The sequence below is a fragment of the Dipodomys spectabilis genome, unplaced genomic scaffold (assembly GCF_019054845.1).
Source record: "Dipodomys spectabilis isolate Male_0828 unplaced genomic scaffold, ASM1905484v1 ptg000096l, whole genome shotgun sequence".
Lineage (NCBI taxonomy): Eukaryota > Metazoa > Chordata > Mammalia > Rodentia > Heteromyidae > Dipodomys > Dipodomys spectabilis.
In genome coordinates, this window is record NW_024870773.1 from 22,591,248 (window position 1) to 22,602,343 (window position 11,096).

The 11,096-nt window shown below is 41.6% G+C and overlaps 1 protein-coding gene across 1 annotated transcript; it reads right to left on the reverse strand.

Annotated features, from left to right (window-relative positions):
- Positions 1–9,898: 9,898 nt before the first annotated feature.
- LOC122113170 (peptidyl-prolyl cis-trans isomerase FKBP1A-like) lies at positions 9,899–10,430 on the reverse strand. The gene has a single exon (XM_042686133.1). It carries the CDS (start codon positions 10,390–10,392, stop codon positions 10,066–10,068), a length of 327 nt encoding a protein of 108 aa, XP_042542067.1. The 5' UTR covers positions 10,393–10,430; the 3' UTR covers positions 9,899–10,065.
- Between the last annotated feature and the right edge of the window lie 666 nt (positions 10,431–11,096).

Here is an 11,096-nt window from a genome sequence, read left to right on the forward strand (position 1 = left end):
AGACTTCAGGAAATTCCAGACTTGGGCCCAATGTCATGGAAAGAGGAACCACAGTCAACACAGAACCGAAATCTTTAATAGTTAAGTAGGAGGCACTGGGACCCAGGATATTTAGAAGAGGAGAGTGGAAGAGTGGAAGAAAGACCTAACTCAACTCAAGCCCAGCGGTCAGCATCCTAATTTTGGTTCCAATACCAAATTATGGTATGTGTTTTTTTTTCAAGTAGTGTTTGGTCAATATGAATCCTATGTAAGAGTTAGAGTGAGCTAGCTGGGCTGGAGAGAATAATGGGAGGGGTGACATTGATCCAGATGAATTGTTCTCATTAATTGATATGTTGGGTTGAAATTTAAAGATAATACTAATTTTTTTAAAAGTAAGCTTGTTTATCAGAGCTTCCTGGAGGTTCAGACTAAGGCTTAAATTTTTCTGGGAAGACATTGCTTCCTTTTCTTTGCTGATCATAGGATTCTTTCTCCATATTTACTTTCAACTCTAAAAGTGTAAGCTCAGGGCTGGAGAGGTTGCTTAGTGGTTGAACACTTATCTAGCACCAGGGAATAATTTGCTTCTTATTAACATTTTATCCCTAGTACAGAGTAGATATTGATAAACATGCACGCAAAAGGTTTTTTCAATCATAACACCTCTGAGGAAAACCAGTTTCGAAGTTTTACCACCCACCAAGGCTAATCACACTTCCTTTGCTTTGTTCTTAAGAAAGAAATGTGTTGCAAATTCAAAAGAATAGCTGATTGGAAGTAGTTTAAGATATTTCCCCTCTCTGTTTTTATTTTAAGCAATGAATCAATTTTATCAAGGAAAATTTTGTTAGACTTTTAAAAAGTAGCATACAGTTAATGTGTAAGTCGGGCGCTGGCTCCTCCTATAATCCTAGCTACTCAAGAGTCTGAGATCTGAAGATCGCTGTTCAAAGCCAGCCTGGGCAGGAAAGTCCGTGAGACTCTTATCTCCAATAAACCACTAGAAAACTGGAAGTGGTGCTGTGGCTCAAGCGGTAGAGTGCTCGCCTTGAGCTGAAGAGCGCAGGGACAGCGCCTAAGCTCAGAGGTCAAGCCCCACAACAGGCCAATGTGTGTGTGTGTGTGTGTGTGTGTGTGTGTATGTGTGTGTAATATAGAATATACATCATCTAATACACAATATGTAATAATGTATGATATATGTCACTTATACAATAAATTATATGTATGCCAGGTTGTTCAGTGCACAGCAGGGCAGGTTCCCTTCATTTCCTCTAGAAGTTAGAATGGGGAGTGGGTACTAAAACCCCAGTACCCCTGGAAATGAAAAAAAACCCTAGTCCTTCTAACCCCAATGTTGTTATTTCCATCTCAGAAAGTACCCCTTGATGTCTAGAGCAGTCAATCTCACATTATCCTTCCTTCACCCAGTTGTAGAGTTTTGCAACCCATTCTCTTAGGCACTGCTTCTCTAAATCCAACCAAGTGTTTAATTCTAACACTTACCCTCTTCTTAGGACAGACATTTATATAACTTCAAAAGTGACTTGAAAATCAGCCTCTTTTTAGAAGTACAAATGGCTAATACGTACATGAAAACATGCTCACCATCCCTGGCCATAAAGGAACTCCCATCCACAGTTACCTCTCACAATAATGATCATGGCAGAATAGCCATCATCAACCACACAACCAACAACAGTTTCTCCATGCTCTCACATGTGTTCTCTCCCTAGCTACAGACATCTCCCACTACAGTAGTGCCTTTGTGAAAACTGAATGTGACGCATCATGGTTACCCCAGAGTCAACAGCCCCCACTGGGGTCCACTCATGACATTGCCATGAGTGGATGGATTAAAGCAAAAGGATCCAAGATGGCAGCCCCACCACCTTAAACTACTGCGCTCCCACTCCTCTTTCATTCCCCTCACTCCTGGTGCTGGACAGTCACTGATAATAACATAATCTCCTCATCTGGTATGTGACTTTTTTAAAGACTATCTTCTTTCATGTAGGCATAAGGGTTTAGTATTGCTCCATGACTTTTCATGACTTGATGGCTTGTCTCTTAGCAGTGCTGAATCATATTCCATTGTTTAATGTACCATGGTTTATCTATTCATCTTGATTGCTTCTAAGTTTTGACAGTTATTAATAAAGCTACTATAGGTATTTGTGTGATGTTGATGTGAACATAAGTTTTCAGTTCCTTTGGGTTAACATCAAAGAGTTTGACTGCTAGATTGTATGAGTATGTTCAGATTTATAAGAATTTATAAATTATCTGCCAAAGTAGCTGTATCAGAGAGAAAGAGAGAGAGAGAGAGAGAGAGAGAGAGAGAGAGAGAGAGAGAGTTCTATCTCTGAATCCTTGTCAGCCTTTGGTGTTGTAGTATTTTAGATTCTCCAAATTACACATAGGTATTTAGTAGTCTCTCAATCTGCAATTTTCTAGTAATGGATGATACTGCAGATCTTCAGGTCTACTCTTAGGTTTCCTTGTCCTTTGGCATGGTGCCTGTTCAGATTTTTTTGTCTAATTTTTTAATTCGCTTGTTTTTTTTCTTCTTATTGAGTTATAAGAGCCCTGTATTCCTTATCAAATGCAAAGTATTTTGTTAGCTATAAACATAATTTTGTAAGTATTATTCTCAGTCTGTGGCTTGTCTTTTTATTCTCTTGGCAGTGGTCTTTGCAAAGTAGAAGCTTAAATTTTATCACACTTGCCAGCTGTTTTCCTTGACACGATCAGTTGTCTGCTATTCACCTAGGTTTGAATAACCGGCTGGTTTGTCTGTCAGTTTTCTTGCTAAGAAACAATAAGGCTCCATTGAAAAGGCAACTTGCTTCAGCTTGAAAACCAAGCATGAACCTGAACTTTTTCACCTGAAACAACAGCCATTGTGCCTTGGCTTGTAGCACAGTATACCCCGTCTATGACCACACTGAGTGTCCAAGATCGAGACTTAGTGCTAATCCATGTTTAGCAAGGGTTCTCACAGAACTGCCAGTTCTGTGATGTTCAAAGGTCTCTCACATTCATTGTCGAGTGTTGTAGTTGCTTAGGGCAGGAGAGTAAATGTTGTTCTTATTATACCTTTCTCATGTGTTTCTTCATTCCCTTTGAAAACCTTAATCATCAAATGTCAGCTCTCCTGGAATATTTGTGTTTGTGTGTGTGTGTGGTGTGTGTGTGTGTGCGTGCGTGCGCGCACGCACACATGTGCCCATGTGCATGCATGCCAGTTCTGGGTCTTAAACTCAAGGTCCTGTGTTCTCACTTAGCTTTTTTGCCCATGACTGACACTCTACCATGCTTTTCTACTGGATAATTGGAGATGGAGTCTCTTGGAGTTTTCTGCCTGGTCTGGCCTTGAACCATAATTCTCAGATCTAGCTAGGACTACAAATGTGAGCCCTCTTGAGCCCTTCAATGTTCCTCTCCTGCCTGGAATGATGCCTAAATGCCTCATTTCCCAGATTTTCACCCCACATTCTTTCCTCCCTACCCCATACTTGGACACATTTCTTATACTTGGCTTATTAATTAGATCCCACTGGCACATGACCAACATTTTCTTTAATCAATATACTAAGTTTTAAAATTAAAAACATATATTAGCCAGGAGTTTGTGGCTCATGCCTATAATCTTAGGTACTCAGGAGGCTGAGATCTGAGTACTGTGGTTTGAAGCCAGACCAGGCAGGAAAATCCATGAGACTCTTATTTCCAGTTAACTACTAGAAAACCAAAGTGTTAGAGCAAAAGCAAAAGAGCTCAGGGATAGCACCTAGCCCCTGTGTTCAACCTTGCCCCCATATATAAATATATTTGGAATATAAAATATAATTAGACGGGAGGAGTAAGTTCTAATGCTTTATATCACAGTGGGGTGACTATAGTTTACAACAAATTACATATTTTATGAGGAGTTTGAAATATCCAAACACAAAAATGATACGAAGATGAAAATGCTAATTACCCCAATTGATTGAAACCCATTGCATGATGTATGGAACCATCACACTATACCCGATTATGAATAATTATTATATATCAAGAGAGAAGTTAAAGAAAGCAAGAGTACAACAAGCAATAGGCAAGCATTTTGGGAAACTCCTGGAACTCTTTTTTTCTTGTGTCTTTCCTTTAGTTTCCTTGAGTTATTATCCGCTGTTCCACATTCTCATCTTTCTTCCAGGAGTCTTATTTTATCAGACAGATGTTTTGAACATTTTATCTATTCTTCCTCTCTCAGGATGCAGGGCTTTGGAGAGGTGTTCTAATATCTTCTCCCATTGAGTCACTGAGGTTCATGTGTTATTGGTAGAAGAAAGATTAAGGTAAGGGCAATGATAGCTACAAGACCCCGAAAATACAATTTCACACTAGGTTGGTGATATTTATCTTCCTTGATATTGCCTTACATGCCCTAACTCTGGCAAAATAAAGATTTAAACAGAATTAGAGTTGGAGGCAATTATTCTCTGTTTGTGTGTACAGAGAGAGAGGCTCTGAACCAGCATCATCAAGGAACTCGAAGCAGAAATGCACACAGGACATTGATGTTTTAGCAGCAATTACAAACCATCTGTTCAACCCTTACTTAGAGCTAGGTACTGAGATTAATATTTTACTCATCTGATTTTTAATTAAAGCTCCTTAGGCCACTAAGTCACCAGTCTTGTGATACAGATACAATGATTATTCCCGCTGGTAGACGAAGAGGCTGTGTCTACTCCTGAGGTCCTCGAAGTAGGGCATGGAGATATTGAGATATTAAGTCAGGTCTATCTATCTTTGAAACCTTGAGATTGCTCTTAATCACTCTGTCCCCAGGGCCCACATCTTCCTCCTCTCTGGACAAGAATGGAAGTTACTTCCTTTCTCTCTTGCCCATAAGCACTTTGTACAGTAGGTGGCTTCCATATTTAGAAAAAATCCTTTGTATTTTCTTAGCACACAAGGTCAGGGTTACCACCTCCTCATCTCTCATACACTTCTTCCCAGAACAATAGCACAGTTACTATTGTTATTTTAAATCACATTCATATTTAATGCTTAATTAAAGAGACTGGCGGGTTATTAGGTGGTGGGTTCGGCTTTAACCTTTCCCGCACCTCATTTGGCCTCTCCACTGGCTGATTCACGGGCGCTTTCCTTATTTCCATAAAATGCGGGGGCAGAATAATCCTATATCTGGATTCCATTAGCATTTTTCATTTGAATACTATCGTGTGATGGATGTGACACACGCACAGCATCTCTTTGGAGTTCAGATGGCCTAGACCCAGGAGTTTCCAAACACAGTGGAAGAAGAGGGGAGGATTAGCCAAACCAATGCTTAACTCCAAGTTACTTTGCTTATGAACATTGGAGTCCAGCCTGCATTGTAATGTCTCTGTTATGGGCACCCAGATTGGACTCATTGTAGAGGCTCGGTGGCAGGCAAAGGAGTTCAATTTTTTACTGTGGGTGGCACCTGTCAAAGCCAGGATGCTTGCCAGCTTGGTAAGCCTTGATGAATATTGACTCCTCCACTCATCTGGGAGTTCCTAAGCTGGTCTGTTGCCTTGGTCAGCTTTTAGTTGCTCAGACAAACTAGCTTAGACAATCAAACCTTTAAAGGAGAAAAGGCTAATTTGGGCTAGTCAGCCAGTTCCATTGCTAGACAGAGACATTGTGGTGGAAGGGGTGGTGGAGGAAAACTGCTTACGTCATAGCTGCCAGGAAGCAAAGAGAGACAGAGATACAGAAAAGCTTAGAGACCAGATACACTCTTCAAAGGTGTCTCCTAAGAGACCAGGCCCCATAACCTAAGAGATCATTCAGCTACCGACTCATCCATGGGTTAATCCATTGCAACATCTTCCAATAATGCCACCAGCTAGGTACTCAGCCCTCAACACGTAAGACTTTGGTGATATTTTATAACCAAACCCCAGCATCGGTGTACTTTGACCAAGTTACCTGGGGATTCTGAAGAGCTCTCCTTTGCTAGAGCTGTTCCTAGGAGACAGGGCCTGGGATTTTTATTTACCCCGATGTCAGAGTTGTTTAAATTAGAACAAGTCACATGGAGTACTTAGAACTGTACTAGCCATAGAGCACTATACCTCATGCCTGTAATCACAGCTACTCAGGAGGCTGAGATCTGAGGATCATGGGTTTGAAGGCAGTCGTGGCAGGAAAGTCCATGAGACTCATCTCCAATTAAACACCAGAAAACCTGAAGTGGTGCTGTGGCTCAAAGTGGTAAAGCACTAACCTCAAGCAAAAAAAGCTTAGGGACAGTATCCAGGCCCTAAGTTCAAACCCCACGACCAACCAAAAAAAATTAAAAAGAACTGTGCTAGCACTCAGTAAAGGATAACTATTACAGTTACTGAATCAGGAGTTGTAGACAATCCCAGGATACAAACTCTAGCAAGTGGGGTCAGGAATACAGAGGGTCCAAGTCAAATTAGGACACAGCCATCAAGAGTCTCAGAGTCATGCTGGAAGGAGAAATCTCAGGTTTCAGGTTTTGACCATATACAAGGATAGAAACAGGCCCACCCAGGAGGTGAGGGAAGACTCAGCCCAGCACTCCCTCCACCTTCCTTCCTTTGCTTGTTAACTTCTACGTGTTCCATCTTGCTAGTTCCATTCCTGGTGGCGTAAATTCTCCAGTGCCTTTAAGAACTAGACATCACAGGAAATCAATCCACACTTATGTGCCCTAGTGCATAGCAGATTTTGAACCCCCTGGGTAACCAACAAGCATGCGAGTTTCCTTCCTGCCTAGGCTCCCAATATACCCATGTTGGCAACTCTTCACTGAGAAATGAGATGAAGCATGAGTTAGATGAAGGAGGTCAACGAGCGCTCACTGGGGGCAAGTGGAAACTCTGGTGTGATAAATGATGTGTCTCTCTTATCCGGCGGTGTCAAATTTTTCATTTGGCATGATGTAACCATACCACAGAGGAATTGAATTGTGTCCCTTGCCACCCTGAAATGGATTCATCACTGACGTTTGGAAAATGAGATAAACCAAGAATGAATACATCTAAGAGCCAGTCCGTGGCATTAAATACCACACAGGGAAGAAATAGACACTTGGATAGCTGGTTCTGATTTGGGGCTTATCTGGCCCCAGGGGTGGGCACAGATACAAAAAGATTTAAGCAATCTTTCCTGCCCTGGCTCCCAGGCTCACATTTCTAACTTTTTTTTTTTTGGTCAATGTTATTCTCTTTACTACATTGAATAGCAAATAATTTATTTCTGTATGAATACAGAAAAGTGAAAGTCTGGGAAACTGCTCCACTGGAGTTTACTAGTTTGCTCTCCAATGTAATTGGAGGAACCAATTTTACTTTTGATACCAAATTACATATTCATTGTGCGATTAAATATTAACCTTTTCCCTACAATGATGTATTTTATTTTGCTTTAATTAGTGTTTTTCCCTGATCAAAATGAGGGTGATCTGCATTTCGTATGTTAATTGGACATTTTCATTTCCTCTTCTTTGAATTGCTTCTCTGCCTGTATTTTTGCTTTCTGTTTTTAGTTTTTTTAAAAACTTTAGAATGTGTTTATTTTTTTAAGTCCCTTGCGAGGTATATAGTATTTTTGTCCCTTGTCTATTCTTTGACTTTTAGGGGTACTTGTGGTCTCTATTGTGAAATAGAAGCTTTAAATTCAAATGAATTTTTGAGCCTTTTCTTTTTTCAGCTTTAGATTTTTTGTGCCTTGGCTATAAACACCTCTTAGCTTCCTAGAGATATTTTCTGTATTTCTGTAATACAAGTTCTTAGCTCTAGGTAGACTAAAATGCGATTCGGCAGGCTAAAGAATAAGAGCAAAGCGTTGTAGAATTGGCGGCAGGCTTTATTCAAAACTCTTTGTTCTCAGATTCCTCCTCCTCCTCCTCTTTATCATCACTCTTTGCAGGTAGCTCATTGCACCCTGCCCTGCAGTGGTACCTGTGTATGCTCTCACTAGACAAAAGTGGCATTTAAACAAGTATGGCCTCGAGGTCACCTAAGTTAATGCATGTGACTCAAAACTTCAGGAATATATTGAACTGGCCGAATCATATTCTTTGGGAAGCACGAGTCCTAAAGTTACAGTGAAGGAGCGAATTTACTCCATTTTCATCCTTTTTGCTATATTTCCTCTCTAATAAACATATATATATATATATATATGGAGAGAGTATTTTATAAGCATTATACTATATATATATATATATATATATATATATGTATATTTGACACAAAGTCTCACTATGTAGCTCAGATTTGTCCTGCTTCAGCTTCCTGAGTGCTGGGATTACAAGTATGCCTTACCATGCAAGACTAGTAAAGGAGATTGAACTCAGGGATTTGGGTTTGCTAGCTAAGTACTGTCCCATTTGAGCTATACCTCCAGCCAAGGCATCTATTTTTGATGCCTTTTCTCTTTCTTCCCTTGTTTCCATCCTTTTCCCAGTTGAATCTTTTCCTCCTTCCTGTTTTACATGCTCTTTCCTAGTATCTCTCTCTCTCTCTCTCTTTTTTTTTTTTTTTGGTCACCCTGTCCTCTCTTTCTTCCATATTCTATGAAAGGTAGACAAAACTCCTAGGATGGAGATCAGAAAATCTCAGGTGTGATCATTTCTGTCAGAAACTAGCTGTGTGATGTTGGAGGCTCTTGTATCTCCCTGGGTTCTGGTTTCTTTTTCTCTAAGACCACAGGATGGAATTAGCCAGATTTAGACTTTGCCTCTTCTCTCATAAGCCAGCGTTCAGCCTTCATCCCCCCATTCTTCCATCTCATTAAGCCCCTCTCACCAATGTACATGTCACAGTCAAAAACAATCGCATCTCTTTCCACCCTCCCCTCTAGCTTTCACTTCCCCCACCCAGACACACACATGCAGACCCTGCTGGCAGTACAGATGCTGATTTGATGTGCTTGGACTCCAGGCATTCAGACTGCTCTGGGCAAAACAAAAAAACAGGGCCATCTGTTGGATGCATCCAACTACATCAACAGGCTAACATGTGAGCTCCCTTTCTGCTGAAGGCCTATTAGACATATTCTCCTGGGTGGGCTTAGCTAACAACTTGCTACCACCTGTTGCGATATGGCCCCTGTCTGAAGCCTTCAGCAAGTGGCCGGGATGTGTTTATCCTGTCTAGCGGTTGTGCTTGCTTTTCTAATGGCTAAGGGTCACAAGTCAAGGGCTAATGAGGTAATAGATGCTCTTCTGGCTAATTAAACTCCATCTTCGATGGAAACTTTCAATGAAAGTTCTTAGACTTTAGGAAGTGGAGCTTGATAGTTTTGAGATTACAAAAGTCTTGAAAATTCATTAGAAAAACCACAGGATGAAAAAAAGAAAAGAAAAGAAAAGAAAAAAAAAGAAAAGAAAAGAAGTCAGTCACGAACGCTTCAGAGGTCCCTGCCGGCTCAGGGACGGATACCTGGAGCATCCAACATCGCAGTGAGTGACCTGTTTGAAAGGCAGGTTTCCGAGGTGGCGGAGGGACTCACAGAGGCTCCTCCTACCCACCCCTTCCATTTTGGGCAGGGTTATCAATTGTAGAGAAGGACCTCGCACACTGGAGAACAATTCAGCCCTCTACAGCATCTCCAATCTGCTATGGCTTTGCAGAGCAGCAGCAAGAATGATTCAATAGATAATAGATAAAAATTCCATCCAAAAAAATAAAATAAAATATTCTTGCAGCTCCCACCCCAACACCAATTCCTAAAGTTAACCTACATCACTTGTGCTGTTAATACTTGACAAGATGTTAAATTGGAACCTAGATCCAAGAGACTGAAACTTAATCTCCACCCCCAAAATGAAAACAAAATACGAGGTTCAGGTAAACACACATACGAGGAGGAAGAGGAGGAAGAAAAAAGGTGTCAGAAGCAAAGGCGAGTGACAGAACACGTTCAGTCGGGGCAGATGTTTATAGAGTGGAGTGGGGAGTCAGGAAGAGCTCCGCATGGACTCGTGTGCAGCGTCTGGAGGCACCAGATCCTTCCATGGCAGATCCACGAACAGGGAGCTAAGGGAGGAGGCCATTTCTGTCATTCCAGTCCTAGAAGCTCCACATCGAAGACCAGAGTGGCGTTTGGTGGGATGATGCCAGGGTGACCGGTGGCCCCGTAAGCGTAGTCTGGAGAGATAGTCAGTTTGGCTCTCTGACCCACACTCATCTGGGCCACCCCTTCTTCCCAGCCTCGGATCACTTCCCGCTTGCCTAGCACAAACTTAAAGGGCTCGTTTCTGTCCCGGGAGGAATCAAATTTCTTTCCATCTTCCAGCATCCCGGTGTAGTGCACCACGCAGGTCTGGCTGCGCTTCGGAAAGGTGCGCCCGTCTCCACGGGAGATGGTCTCCACCTGCACTCCCATGGCGGCAGCGACGGTGGCGGGTGCGGTGCGGGCGGCCAGAGGACCAGCAGCGAACCTGGCGGCCACTCCGCGACTCTCGCCATGAATGTTCTATATGACAGTTAGCGGTAGAGGGTGAGACAGTTGCCTTTGTGATAATACATAATACACACATACATATACACACATACACACATAAATACATGCACATGCACACACATACACACATACACACATATATACATGTGCACACACATACACACATATACACATACATATACACATACATACATAATACACACATACATATACACACATACATACACACATACACACATACATACACACATTCACACATACACACATAAATACATGCGCACGTACACACATACACACATACACGCATACACTCATACATACATGCACACACATACATGCATACATACACACATACATACACTCGCACCTACATACATACATACACACATACACACATACACACATACACACATACATACACACATATATATACGTACATACACACATACATACATGCACACACATACACACATACATAACACACATACATCTCTATATCAATGTATATATTCAGTGCTTCTGTGTGGTACACACACGTGTGTGCCAATTGTGGGGCTTGAACTCAAGGCTTGGGCCTTCTTCCTTTTATTTGCTCAAGGTGAGCACTCTACCAGGGTGAGCCACAG